Source organism: Thamnophis elegans, chromosome 2 (genome assembly GCF_009769535.1).
Source record: "Thamnophis elegans isolate rThaEle1 chromosome 2, rThaEle1.pri, whole genome shotgun sequence".
Lineage (NCBI taxonomy): Eukaryota > Metazoa > Chordata > Lepidosauria > Squamata > Colubridae > Thamnophis > Thamnophis elegans.
The window spans coordinates 77,064,770-77,080,163 of NC_045542.1; the positions used below are offsets into that span (position 1 = coordinate 77,064,770).

Below are 15,394 nucleotides of genomic sequence, written 5' to 3' on the forward strand. Positions count from 1 at the left end.
AATGGAATGTTTGTAAGGTAACTAGTAACATACGTGCTAGTCGTTCCTGACTCTAGGGGGCGGTGCTCATCTCCGTTTCAAAGCCCAAGAGCCAGCGCTGTCCGAAGACATCTCCATGGTCATGTGACCGGCATGACTAAACGCCAAAGGCGCACGGAGCGCTGTTATCTTCCCACCAAAGGTGGTTCCTATTTTTCTACTTGCATTTTTACATGCTTCTGAACTGCTAGGTTGGTAGAAGCTGGGACAAGTAATGGGAGCTCACTCAGTTATGTGGCACTATGGATTCGAACTGCCAAACTGCCAACCTTTCTGATTGACAAACTCAATGTCTTAGCTACTGAGTCCCTAGTTGGTATGTTTGTACCAGCCTTTTATTAAGGGTATCTACTTCCGGCTAAAGATGCTTCCTAGTTGCACATCCTTCTGGTGCAGAAGAAATGATCATGATGATGAAATAGCATAGACTTTTAATCCAACTGTGGCTGAGAAGATGTGGACTTTGCATTTTACGCATCTATTTGGACTTTCATACAGATTTTAATAGTGTATGATGAAATCACATTGAATTCTAAGTTTCACTGGATAATAGGATAGTAGCAAACAAAACACCCTACAGTCATTCCCCACATGACTTCATTTTTCTGGTTGGGAAATAACCTTTTCTGATGGCCCAAAACTATGAGCTAAAGTCTCAGTCATGTTTGTAACACAAGTTCTTGCTGACTGTATGCACATTTTGACAAGCACACTCTTAAATGAGATGAATATATTGGAGAAAACCACACTGAATGCCTTTAAAAATGTTGGAACGATTATAAAGGAGAATTTTTTCCCCCCTCCAATCTAATATTTGTAGCCCAGAAAATGCAACGGAAGAAATAACCATCTTCTCTCTCCCGCCTCTCTCATTTTCCTCCTTCCCCCACATTTCTTTGCAATTAGATTAGTAATTGATAGGGAGGTGGAACCCAATCTATATGGATTCTTTCAGGCAGTAACCATCAGTGCATTGGGAAACTAAGCACATGCACATTTGTTCTCTCTTTCTGAGGATCAATCAATATTTCAGGAATCCAATGAACTACCATAATATGTGAAGAACAAGTGTGTCCTGGTGAAATATGGCATGTACAGAGTCAGCAGTTTGGCTGGATTTGCTGTCTACATTTATTTTCTACCAATAAGTTCTCTAGCACTAGTTCTGACAGATGGAGATTTTCCACTTAGTTGCTTGTATCCCTGAAATGTTGTTCCTTAGCTCTGTCAAGTCATTTCAGCTTTATTGGGCTTTTGTTGCGGCTTTTATAAAAGAAGATTTGTGCATAACCGAAAGACATCCAATGGGGCACTTAAAAGCAACCTCAGGAAATTTATAATGTTCTTTCCTCTCAACAAAAAGCATGCTATGCTTAGCGCAGTTCAGCAAGCCTTCTTTCAGACAACTCAGCCCACACAGCTTGGTTTATACTGTATTTTTTAGGCTACTGAATGTAAATATTTCAAATGCAGAGATCAGCAAACGATCCTTACCGAGGGATGACTCAGAAGCCGATGAAGACCGGTTCACGCTGAACGCCATATCCGAATCGCTGTCATATTGTGAGCCTCCAGGGGATCCTGAGGGGGAAATGGTCACGGGGCTGGATTGTACTGTGCCTGTGGGGGGGGGGGGGAAAGTTCAGTCAGCTGCACAAGTTGGGTAAGAATCGCTCAGGAACAAGTACTCAATTTGAGTTCAATCTGGGAACACGAGAGCAACTTCTATTTCAGTTTCAGAACAGTCTTACACAAATAATGGTTTCTAACTACATTGTATTTACTTTTTAGCAGGTTTGTTTGTTTAAGCTGGTGAGCATCCTCTATTCTAAAACAAGATTCTTTTTCATGAAGGAAGGCAAATATACATGTCTCAGGATAATGTTGCAGGATCCAATCTGAGTCAGTCACAGGGACCAGAGGTTTGTCTTCTGGACTTCTCATTAGAGAGAAGTTCCCTGAAGATGGGCTCCAGCATGAGTCCGAAATTTCAGAAGACAATATCTCTGGTCCTGGTGACTGATCCAGATTGGATCCTGCAAGATTCACTTTCCTCCTAGTCCTTCTTTTTTTTTTCTTTTTTTCTTTTGGCTCTGGACTGTATTCAATAGTAATATTGAACCAGGAGAGATTCAAATTCTCTTTGTAAGATGAAATGGATATTTAATCTAGCACACTCTGATGCAAGGGAAAGATTTCCCTATTCTTCTAAAATGGCATTCTGTTGTGTTCTGGCAAACAGACACATTATTAAAATGTAGCCTCCTCACATCACTAATAAGGGTACATCCAAAGAAGACGAATATTAGCCATTATAGATAAGTGGACCCCCTCCTGTTTCAATACCTGATATTAGAGACAATAAAGAACAGGCTAGATCTCATGTTCCATGCTTAAGCACCCAATTCTCCTTTTCTGAGAAGAGGCAATTAGATAATCCCGTGGTTGATTACACATGGCAATTCCTTCTACACTAGTAAATCCTACTCCAGAACCTATTATTTTCTCTCTGTTAAACAATCCCTTCAGTTGCACTAAATGACTTGTAAGTCCTAGCAGTGGTGCTAGAGAACAATGCTAGGACTATCACAGATGCTTGCTATGGTACCTTCTTCCGTTCTTGTACTCTGGTCAGATTGGATACAAATTCCTTCCTTTCTGCCTGAACCTAGTTCGGTGAACTCAAAAGAAATGGCAACTAGTGCAGGCTATTTGGCTTCAGTTTATAAAAAGGAGTTAGAAATACATGCTTGACAAACAAAAAGACAAGACAGTTGGTTCTGTCTTTTTAGTCAGGTATAACAGAATAACAGAGTTGGAAGGGACCTTTTCTAGTGCAACTCCCTGCTAAAGTAAGAAACCCTATATGATTTCAGATAAGTGGCTGTCCAAACTCTTCTTAAACATCTCTAGTATTGGATCACCCCAAAGATATAAATTCATATTTTAATCATCCTCATACTTGTGCTCATGAAACTTCAGTTGGCCATCAAATAAAAATACAAAGCGTTTAGCCAACTGGCTGTTGCAAGCTAAAAATAAAAAAGAGGATCTCTTCAAATGGCTGTTAAGGGTTTTCATTGTTTCACTTTCTTTATATCATTCTGGCCATTGACTTTGAGGCTGTACTTACTTACCTAATATTTTCAGCTGATTGATTACACCATGGATTGAGAAGAAAACCCACAGCGATTGTGAGGTATCAACACACATCAGCATCCCACGGCTCATCCCATTGATTCCATGATGCACTTCTCCATTTGGCAAAAGCACAAAGTTGAGGATGTCACCATTGTTGAGGACAGGGAAACTCGGCAAACCACCCAGTACTCCTTGCGATCCAGAAGAAAATCTGGGTCTGCTGGGAGCTCATTTGTCCGTAAAGTACCAGGATCACAGGAAGTGATACCAAACGTGAGGGCCCCATAATATGGCAAGCCCAGGTGTCCCACTTCCACAAACAAGCTTTCGCCGATGTGCAAAGGTCGGTCGGAAAATACCAAGGTCCTGTTGCTTTCCTGCCAGTTGGTGCAGGCAGACATACGATCCTGAGAAAAGTTAATATCAGGCCCATGAGTAGGGTGAAAATGAAGATCTGTGTCTAGAAAGGCAGGCACAATTTGCCCAAGCTGCCTCCTGCTTGGGCAGCAGGGGATTGTATGGTTATCTGTGGGCAGCCCAGGCATACGGCTCAAATTCAGATTTGCAATTTTGGCAACCACTTGATTGTTCTCCAGCTCATTGTTGTTAAAATTGGCCGAATCGTGGTTGCTCTGAGGAAGGCAAGTGCTGAGTCGTGCGTTGCTCAGACGGGTGGAGGTCATGGTCTCAGCAAACATACTATCTGTAAAGTGAAGCCAAGATTACAGATAAAGTTACAAGGGGTGCCCCGTTCAGACTATTGTTTTGAGCTCCATTACGATTAAATCTTTTACTTTAGCCCATTCTGAGTAGGTTATTAATAGTTCCAGCTCTATTTTTGTCATACACAAATGTCAGCGGTATTTTATACCAGTCTTTCTGAGTTTTCATAGTTTCAGTGTAAACCAGTTTGTTCTAGTGGTTTAAGGTTGCAATCTGGAACCTGGAAGCCTCTGAATTCTAATCTTACCATGAAAGCCAGCTGGGTGACTTTGGGCCAGTCACTCTCTCAGAGCTCATCTCATCTCACAGGGTTGTTGTGGGGGAAACAGGAGGAGGAAGGAATATTAGCTATGTTCACCACCTTGAGTTGTTTATTAAAAATAACAAGGGCAGGATGTAAATTAAAAAGGAAAAGCAAAGTGGAATTGAAGATGGAAGCATAGAATTTAAAAACCAATAGACTTGGGACTGATCTTTTTGAATTCCAGTTCCCATCCATCCTGGTTCCTATCAGTGTGGCCTGGATACATATTAATAGATGTTTTGATATTATTTTTTATATTTGCACTAGTTATTTTTCTATTTTCTATTTTATCTATTATTGTCCACTGCCTAGAGTCGCCTTTGGTGAGATGTGCGGCTACATAAATTTGATAAACAAAGAAAAAATGAATAAGAATAACTTGTAGTCCAAAAGTACTGGGAGGCTGAGGGTCATAACTTATCTACCCTTGCATTAAATTAAATCCCAGAAAGTCAATTTAGTAACTATTTCCCAATTCATTCTAGTAGTTCAGTATATTCTTAGCATTCTCTTCAGAAGTCCTTGTATCTTGCAGCTGCTTCTTTTTCAATCATAAAAAAAGAGTGTATCAGGAGAGAAGTCTAATACTATTTACTCCTTCCTCAAACTTGAAGAATTTTTTTAAACCTTCCCTATCTTCCTCTGCCTTTGTTGTTGCCCCTCTAATTCATCAAAGAGGGGAAACATTTAATCACTTTACAGATCATTAATAATATATTGGGTAATACATTGCACATTAAAGCAACATTTGTGACCTTCAAGCACACTAGATTCTTTGTTATTGACATGCCATGTGAGCAAGCAAGAGACTGTCCTAGAGCTACTCACATCTGATATCTTCAGATGTCAAAAAAAAGATGCTTCTCATCCAAAAGCAATAAAACTGGAAGCAGACTGCCCCACAGTAAGCCATTCTTCTCACTCTAAGTGTCACATCTGAGAAAGAGGGAGGAGGAGGCACATTGAAATTGTGTAATAATTTGCCAAATGTTTAGGGTGCTTCTAGATAGAACTACAAAGCAGAAGGCATAGTGTAGTATTTTAGCTTTCCTTCCTCTTTTCAACTTTTTTCTTCCTCTTTCATTAGTGGTCAGAAAAATGTTGCAAGACATTATGGAAAAACAGGGCAGCTACAAAATGCAAGGCTACAACTTCTGGCTCTCTTGTCCAATTCCATTTTTTCTTTTAGACAAGGCACAATGAAAGCCTTGTCTGGAAGCATGCTCGGCTCTCTAATTTTAGGCCACTCTGTGCATAGTATTCCACTGAAATAATAGCACAATTTATGGAAATAATATGGACAACACATGAAGTCCTACTTTTGGATGACCTAAACAGGAGATAGGATAGGGTGGTCTGACTCTTGATTTTTTGGTGGCTTTTGATATAATCAACCATGGTATCCTCCGGAACTCGCTAAAGGAAAAGGAGGACAGTCAGTTACTGTGGTTTTCTTCCTTTCTCTGCATTTGGTTCATATTAGTATTAGTTAGAGGGAAGAAGTTGAGCCTAAAACTTTTGATATATGAGGTGCCTCAAGGCTCAGTAGTTTAGTTCTTTCTGGTCCAGGATACAGTAGCATTCTGCACAAGCAGTGATGGGAAAGTCTTGCTGTGGCAGTACAACAACCACGGTATGTGAGCTATACTAGCTACGAATTGGCTTCTAGAGCAATTCAAGATGCTGGATATCACCTAAAGGTAAAGGTTCACCTCGCACATATGTGCTAGTTATTCCAAACTCTAGGGGGCGGTGTTCATCTCCGTTTCAAAGCCAAAGATGTCTCCGTGGTCATGTGTCTAGCATGACTAAATGCCGAAGGGGCACGGAACGCTGTTACCTTCCCACCAAAGGTGGTTCCTATTTTTTCTACTTGCATTTTAAATCCTTTTGAACTGCTAGGTTGGCAGAAACTGGGGACAAGTAACAGAACTTACTCCGCTACGCAGCGCTAGGGATTCGGACCACCAACCTTTCTGATCGACAAGCTCAGTGGCTAAGACACTGAGCCACCGCGTCCCTACAAATCTACAAATCACCTACAAAACCCTATTTTACATCTAGCTATTGAGAACCACCTGGTTCCTATAATGTATACCTTTTCTATGCTGTGACAGACTTGGCTTGCTTCAAGTCTTCTTGATTAAACAATGATCTAGTGAGACCCATAAAGTGAACCTTCTCTACTGCACCTGCCCTTTGGAATAGCATCCTCCTAGAGGTATGTAGCTTGTCCCAGCTAGCTTGTCTTCAAGTGCCCTTTATTACATCCTGCATAGAACCAGGATATGATAGTTCAAGTACGTTATTATCATTTTATGCCAATATTTCTTTTTAATACAAACTCCACAAAGAGTGGAGAAAGAATGAAAAAATATATTTTTAATTTCCTTTAAAAAAAACATTGGAGTATAAGAAGAAGTCTGGAAAATAAAGTCACTCAGATCTACACTTTTGAATTGCCCAAGGCCTTATTTGGAAAATGTATGGCTCTTGAAGAAATGAACAGGGAGTTGTGATTGTTGCTTCAGTGATTCTGTTTATTAGGTCTATGTTTCTGCTGATTGGTAAAACCTTCCTGAGATGTGATATGGTTGAATACATGTGGTGGTAAATTCATCTTTAAAAAGTGGGTAGGCTCCTTATTTTGGGGTAAATTGTTGAGGTCATCAGACTGCAAGTAGTCCTTAACTTATTGCTGGTTACTTAGCAATCATTCAAAGTTAGGATAGATCTCCGTAGGACTACTTACAGGCCAGATTCAAAGTTATCACAGTCATTTGCAATAGCCCATATTTATGACCATTTGCAAAGTTTCATGGTCACATGACCACAATTTATGGTTTAGGTGGTGTTTTGTTTTTTTTTTGCCAAAAACTGGAATTTATTTCTGGTTTCCAGCAAAAATGTACACACAGGATTCATTTAACAGCTGCTGCAAGAAATTTGAAAAAACAGATGCTTTCATATAGTGATCTACTTGGTTCAAGTAGTTGTTACCAGCATGACTTACAGCATAATTGAGTACTACCTGTATAGATTCAGAGGACTCTGGAAAGAATTTATTATCTGGATTTGTTTCAATGAGATTCAAACTGAGGGATAATATGGAGGTAGCACTGATCACACTGGTTGATGATTTTTCACAGAACTGGGATGAAGGAAAAGTGATTACCATGGTTCTTCTTGATCTCTCACTATCTTCCAATAGAACTGTTCATGGTAAAATTTTAAATTAGATATGGGGTTTGAGAACAAAGGACATAATGTTGTGGTTTAAAGCCAATTTTTTTAAAGCCAATTTTTGTTAATGTTTACAGATGGGAAGAAATTCAGCCCTAACATCCTGGTTTGCAAGGTGCCTCAGGGTTTGATGTTCTAGTTTATGTGTTTAACATCCACATGAAACTGTTGGTTAAGTCATATACTGACCTGGGGTAGATATTATTAGTGTACAGTATCTGATATCTATGGCTGGGAAGGCCTTCACACAGATTCATCTGATTGATGAAGCAAATTCATCCTTTCCTGGAACAGATATTCCTTCTCATAGTCACTCATGTCTTGATCATCTTGAATGTGGATTATTGCAATGAATTCTACCTGGGGCTGCCCTTGAAAACCACTTGGAAGCAGCAAGTGACCCAAATGAGCAACACAAGCAGTTATGAGATATTCATGGATGTAGAGAGCCACAGAAATGGCCTTGAGAAGAATATTCAAAAGTCATTACAGACACAAGTGCATAAGTATTCTGTACACTCTGGAAAAGAGACAGTAGGAGTAGGCTTAGGTTGGCTCTTCAATGACTCAACAGGGTATATCTTATATTAATAAAACACAGCAATTCCTGTGACATTGGTGCTCTATTCTGGTGTACTTCGTAGGTTGGCATCTAAAGCCTCTCTATGTGAGTAAACATATTAGATTTTTGCATTCAATTTAAGATACTGGCCATTACCTATAAAACTTAATGGCATAAGGATTGTCTCGCTCCCATTATTCTTGCCTAGCCCCAAATTTTTGACAAACTAGATATGCTTATTATCTGATGGGACTTCGGAAGTGTGTCTTCTATTTTGGGCACCAGAACTTTAGAACTGTATTGCTGTGATGGTTCAATGCCTCAATCTTGCAAGATTTATAAGAAAAAAATATTTTTGCTAAATTCTGAGATAGGTTGGAATGTGTCCATCAGATGTGGAGTGCCAATTTGGGGTAATGTATGCCTGTTCTGCCCATTATGCCTTCTGTTATAGTTGTGTTGTGTTGTATCGTATCATATCGTATCTTAACATTGACAAGAATCAATGTTGGGTTGGAAGGCCTTAGAAATCAAATAGATGGAGTCAGGTTTAAAAAAAACTCAAGTGGTACTGATTTTTTTTTTTAAAAAATGGCCTTTACTTTTTATGGATGTGTGTTTAAACCATAATCTGACAATTCCATTAATGTATTCATTATATCATCTATAGAACATCACATAACATTACCCTGAAGCTAAATTATCCTCTGCAATCATGTCTATAATAGCATGGACTCTTTCCTTATAGAGCTGCAGAGAGATTCAGTAAATACCAAAAAGGTAAAACAGGGTGACTGGAAGCAGCTTTAGTCAGATAACCCATATTACACTAGAAGCATGTTCTGAGGGCACTTGAAACTGCACACTACTTCACAAGCATGAAGTAAAATCTGAAGCAGCAATCGCGATCCCTAATTTTCTGTAAACATATCCTAACAGACTTGCTTAAAAAGACAAAAGTAGGAATTGTATTTCTAGGTGGGATGAGTGAAATCATTTCCCCCCCTAAACTTTCCCTCTAAATTTTTCCCCTAGAAATTGGTGATAAGAGAAATAAGTTCATGTCTACATGAGATAAGAGTCACAAAGGAGGTGTGAGTGAAGGAGAACAAAATTTCCAATCTCTTAGATAAAAAAATCACAATACTGTTCATACTGGAGTTTTCCAATAGACAGAAAAGTGGTGTTTCTTTTCTACCTAGGTGAAGATCTTACTTAAAAGTATGATAGGTCTGGAATGTAATATGAGACTCATAAGTAGCCTTTAAAAGAGATAACAAATATAAAGCCTACACTGCAGAAGGAGGAAGAGGATAGTTCTTCTATGATCAAGATGTATACAGCTAGCATCCTAAGAAGTCAAAGGAGGAGCAAACAAAATTTTCTTTCATGTACAAGGCCTTCACAGTCACTGGTATATATGATTCCAAAAGCTAAAGCCTAATTGAAACTAAGAGCAAAAATTTTCAACCTTATCAGGAAATAGAAACATGTTATGAAGCAACACTACAAACATTAAACCTTTGCCCACACATATTTATTATTGCATAATTTAGTTAAAATCCAAATTGGTCATATTAGGGAACCCAAAGGCAGATTTCCATAGGACTTCTTAAAAGAATATTTATTTGATTATATCCTGCCTCGTCTTCTGGAGTTCAGTACTTCCTTTAAGGAACCAACTTCTCACATGCTATATTTGTATTAGTGTGCAGCTTGCTATTACATGCATGCTCAAGAGATAGCAATGAAGGCTTCCTACACTCAACTCACTGGGCTTGCATGAAGGCTGGACTGCTAAATGCCATCTATACTTCCAGGCTAAGATAGCCTGCTGAATGAGATATTTGGGATCTTTCCAGCCCCTTAATGATGGCTCCACTTCTGGTCATCTGATTGAGCAAGAAGAGGGTGGCTTAGAACAATGAAGTCACCAACATTCCGTAGTACAGGCCAATGACCACTTCTGGAGGGGTATCACAAGGACTTTTAGGTGAACATTTTTATCCATAGTCCTTGTTAGAACCTGCCCAGTTTCAGCATTTCTTTTGTCAGCTTTGTTAGCAGCTTCGTATATTGTCCAATTCTGTTCTAATGGGAAGATAGGCAAAGTCAGGTCTCTCCCCCCCCCCCCCAACATTCTGTTCAGGTTAAAAAAAACCTAAAAATGTAAATTTTGCTTTGAAAATAGTCAACCTCTTAAAAATTTTGCAAGGCTTCTTCTGTGAAATGGAAGTGAATATGTTTGCATTCACAACATGTTCAATCAGGTCAGTTGGAAGCCTGGAACTACTACCACACATCACTCTGAAGTTTGCTAGTTTTAATTTTGCTCAATTTTTGTGGTTTAATATTGGATGAAGCCAGGCCACTTCATTAGTTTATTGTCAATGTAAACCTAGACAAAGGGTTAATTTTTAAATGTGTTGGGTAAACAATATTTCAGCACAGTGAAAGAATTGGGTGACCCAATGAAAATTGGCACCTGCAATTTATATTTTCAAACAGGTAGCAGCTTCATTTAAAAATGCCTTTTTTCAAGAAGCTAACAGAGAGAATAAGATTGTTCATCTTGTGACCAAAGGCCAGTTCAAGAAACTACATGACATTGGAACTATAAATGGAATGTGCCCTACTTTTTATCAGTAATATTTTCTGACACTTCTAGCTTCCTACTTCAATCAAAATATAAACCACAAAGGGGGTGAACAATCTGCAGCAATCTTATTTCAAATTCAGAAATTCAATTCGGTTTCCTTGCCAGCATTTAACAGTTCCTGTGTTTTTTAAGATTAGCATCTAGAAGGATACACCTACCTAGTATTTGCACTTCATGAGTGATTCCATAGACATCTATCAGTGCCCAGAGAGGACCAGAGACTTTGACGCCACAGTGAAACAGAATTGGCTCTTCATCGTTAATGCTATAAAAAACTCTACCCTGGCGATCAACCCAGAATGCCAGGACATTGTCTCTTAGTGCAAACCTCTCTGGCAGAGCTTTAGCCCAGAAGCCTGGTCGGGTTACTAGATCTGGACAAGCATATTTTGGAATGTCACCGGCATTCATCTGTGATGGATCATGAATTGTGAAGCCAAATCGCAACGCTCCACTCCAGCCATGGTGGACAGATACCAGCTTCAGACGCACTTTCTCATAGAGGTGAATAGGACGGTTAGTGAAAGTGATGCCATTGCAGAAACTGTTCCTTCGGATGGCCTTCCGAGAATGGGTATCCAGGCGGATGTTTTTTCCTTTGGCCTGGAAGTGGAATCGTGGAGGCTCGGTAATGGTGAGGACAGATCGCCTTTCATGGTTACCGTTGGGCAAAGTGTAATAAGGCCTGTGGGATACGGGACGAGCTTGATGACTGGTGTCTGCAAAAAGAGGATGGAAAAACCAGTTATTTAGAAGTGTCTCATAAAAACCCTTGTAAAATAGGCTGTAAACCTTTGTTTAGTGAGATTTGCAAGCTCTGTGCTTCAGTGACAAGAAATTAAATAAAAGTGGATATTCTCTTATTTCTTACATTTGCAAGATTCTTTGTATTTTGGCAAAAAAAAATTCTGTTGGAAAGACTACCTTTGATAGCAATAGCAATAGCAGTTAGACATATACCGCTTCATAGGGCTTTCAGCCCTCTCTAAGCGGTTTACAGAGTCAGCATATCGCCCCCACAGTCTGGGTCCTCATTTCACCCACCTCGGAAAGATGGAAGGCTGAGTCAACCTTTGAGATGATATGTAACTTGAATCAGAATTTTAATGCTGTTAACTAAATTTTGGTATTAAATTAACACAAGTTAGTAATGGTGTAATTGATGGGACATTATCATTTTATTGCTATATAGCAGCAATCCCCAACCACTGGCAGTGTTGGTGCAGAAAGGTTGTGGCGGAAGGGGGTATGGGACTATTTTGTATGTGCGTTTGCCACTTGTGCAAATGGATCTCTGTGCGCTAGTCCACCATTTGCACAGCCTGGTTCCAATGATCTGGGGATCACTATTGGTCTGCAGACCTGGAGTTGGATACTCCTGCTATATAGCATTTAAAAAGTCACTGTTCAGGCAACTATTCTGGTTTCACAATAACTATAGGAAGTTGGCTTGCTGAACATTTTTTTCTAATTCATGAAATATTTGAGGCAGTTGCTAAATAACCACCAACCACCACTTCGGTCTTCAGAATATCTTTAGTTCTGGGTGCAAACATTTTCTGTGTGCTACCCAAAAGGAGCCTTGTCTGATTTAAGAGAGGAAGAAAGAAATGTAAAAGAAAGTTACAATGCACATTACGTGTTGTTCTTTTTATGACCCATCCCTGCTAGCAAAAACCGTGGCTGGATCACAGAGGATGCATGCTCTTTGAAGTGCTTTGAATCACTAAGGCTATTTTCAACCTATGTACTCCAAAGCAGAAAGGAAATTTGGTAATTCTGAAACAATGGAACATGCTATTTCAAGGGAATTTTTTAAAATCACACAAGTATTCATCTCCTTCAGGATATCATGTCTATCATTTAAGCTGGAAGAATTAGTGCACAGATATTAACTTATTTAGCGGCAACAGTTGATTCAGGCCAAACAACTACACATTTACCTCACCTAAATGTACAAAAGTCCAAGAGAAACATCCCTTTTAAAAAGTAATACCTACTTACTCTGATGTACTTTTTCAACTCTGGATCCAAAGTACAACCCAATCCTACAGAGAACTGGTGCTTCATACTTTCCATTTTATCGTTAATAATCTATATGGCATAGAATAAATATGTCCTAACCAAACCCTTGTTTTGATCAGTCACAAATAGAGCCTACATTCTACAATTGTATCTATTAAAACCCACCACAGATTTGTATCTTGGGACACCTGTTAATACCTGAGAGGTTGGGTGATAAATATATCCCCATTGCTAGGAAAAATCTTTCTGTTCTTGTGGGATAGATTTGTTGTATATGTTTTATTGATTCCCAATTGATCACGATTTTCGTGAGCATATGCAGAAATTTGACGAACTGCCTCCTTATCCCTCTTAGAAGCCCAGGTTCTCTGTTATGTCACTCATTGAAAATATCACCATGTCCTAAACCATCCTTGTCTACTATCTATCGATCACGATATGTATATCATCTGAACTTTTGACTCCTCCTATTTTAAAATTCAGAGGATTGGATTCTATCACACTTCAAATCCAAGGCCAAGAACGGTGCCCTGGCTTCTTAAAAGCATTTCAAAAGAGCTGGTTATGCAGCTAAATGGAATTTTTTATAGATTGTGTCATAACAAAAAGACAGCATCTCCTCTTTTCTAATCAAAAAGTGAAGGGCGTCATAAAATGTTTCATTCAATCTTGTCAACCGGTATCCTTACGGTTCCTGCCTGATGTCTTTCCCTTATCAGCTCCATAAACATTTTCAAACTTATAATCTACTACTTCCATTCATTTATCACATATTACTATCATAGTAATTTATTTTTCTATAATATCAGTTTGGCAAGCAAGAAAATTATGGGCTTTATATAAAGATTACATTTTTTCATTTTTCATAGGAATAAAGTAATCCTTCACCAGATATGCCTTCTTCCAAAATCTAAATCCAAGTGATTCAGGACTTTCTATTACCTATCTTTTCCCCCAGTCTTGATGTTAAGAGATTGCCCCATTCATTTGATGCTTACCTTCTATCCGGGTCAAACAATTAAACAGCATTTAATTTGGCTAAGGTCCATCTAAAACACTGGGTCCCTTTTCCCAAGATATTCCAAATGGAACAATTACTAAACTTTAGTAATAAAATAGCTGGTCATGTGTATGCGTTGCAGAGATCAGGATAAAAATGCGTTACTTACGTACAAATGAAGTTCTTTGATGGATCGTCTGTGAATTCATGCAATCTATGCACTTCCTACATTTAGTTTCAAATAATCTCATGTTCCTTCTGAGTTCCAATTTCTTGGAAATTGAACTATATGCTCATTATGCCCAAAGAATGAAGCTTCTACTAAAATTCTATGAACTATAAAAGATTCAGAAGAGGCAGGTGCAAATATGTGAATTCACAAAAGCACATTCAAATAATTAGTTACAAGTAAATAACCAGTTCTTTTAAACTAGTTTCAGATCTTGTAAAAGATAAAGATTCCCCTCGCACATATGTACTAGTCATTCCTGACTCTAGGGGGCGGTGCTCATATCAGTTTCGAAGCTGAAGAGCCAGTGCTGTCCGAAGACATCTCCGTGGCCATGTGGCCAGTATGACTAAACACCGAAGATGCACGGAACCTGATCTTGTACTTCAATATAAATAGTATGAATTATTCCTCATCTGATTGTTTCAATATTTAAATATGCGTATATAATGTCAATCCTGAACTATATGTTTAAAAAATCCAGAAATAAAGCTATGTGAAGCAGTTCAATACATGTGAGACCTGCTAAAAAAATTGGCTGCTTTGAAACTGTTTTTGTATGTTTCTAACTTATGATTTTGTCTTATGACAGGAACACTGTAATGGCAAGTATTCAGTAATTATTTCCACTATTTGTACTGAATGACGCACACCACCCCTGAAGCCTGAATTTGATTGGGATGTGGGGGTTTAAGACAAGATTAAAGGTTTTTTTGTAATAAACTGCTATTATTTTTGTAATAAAAATAATCAAGAAATATAGCTTTATCATTCTGGCTACTATAAGTAGTTCTGATCCAAATACTGAAAAGAGAAACAAAATTCATATTTCCTATACTTATTAAAGTATACACTGAATTATACTTGTCAACATTTCAATCTGAGAAATAGGGCTATGGCTAATTTAATGTTTTGTGCATTGTACAATGTGCAAAAGTTCTGATTGCAGACAAAATAGAATAACCTACAGATGGGAGGCAACTGATTAGGGTTATTAATTTACTAGCTGAATACCCGTGCTCTACCACGAAACTATGTGATCGGGCTTGATAAATAGACACAGCTTGAAAATTAATGAGAAGTTACCATCGACCTCTCCTCTTCCCTTCTCTCCCTCAGGCTTTCCCCACAGAAGCCTCCCCTATCCTATCCCCTTCTCCCCCTCAGGCTCCTCTCCAAGCTCCCAGCCAAGAGGCCAGATGAGTCACAGGCTGGCCATGCCCACGTCCAAGTTTTCAGGTTGGGAGGGAGGGTAGAACGTCTAACTCCTTAGAATCACAGCGTGTTAATAATAATATACAAAATACTAATACTCTGATAGTCATTTTGAAAAATCATTGGTTACCAAGCACCTAGAAGCCAAGAGAAACATATATGCCAAATTTCAAATTTGTAGGTTTTACGGTTCTGGAGATTTCGTGATTCCTGCATGAATGTTTTCGCGTTTATATATATGTAGATTATTTTTA

General features: G+C 38.7%; 1 protein-coding gene across 1 annotated transcript in view; it reads right to left on the minus strand.

Moving 5' to 3' along the window:
• NEURL1B (neuralized E3 ubiquitin protein ligase 1B) overlaps nucleotides 1–15,394 on the minus strand; it is a 59,528-nt gene that overhangs the window by 2,419 nt on the left and 41,715 nt on the right. Inside the window, 4 exon segments of the mRNA XM_032208503.1 lie at nucleotides 1,534–1,659; nucleotides 3,177–3,347; nucleotides 3,350–3,883; nucleotides 10,830–11,390. Of these exon segments, the coding sequence (XP_032064394.1) occupies nucleotides 1,534–1,659; nucleotides 3,177–3,347; nucleotides 3,350–3,883; nucleotides 10,830–11,390 (1,392 nt within the window).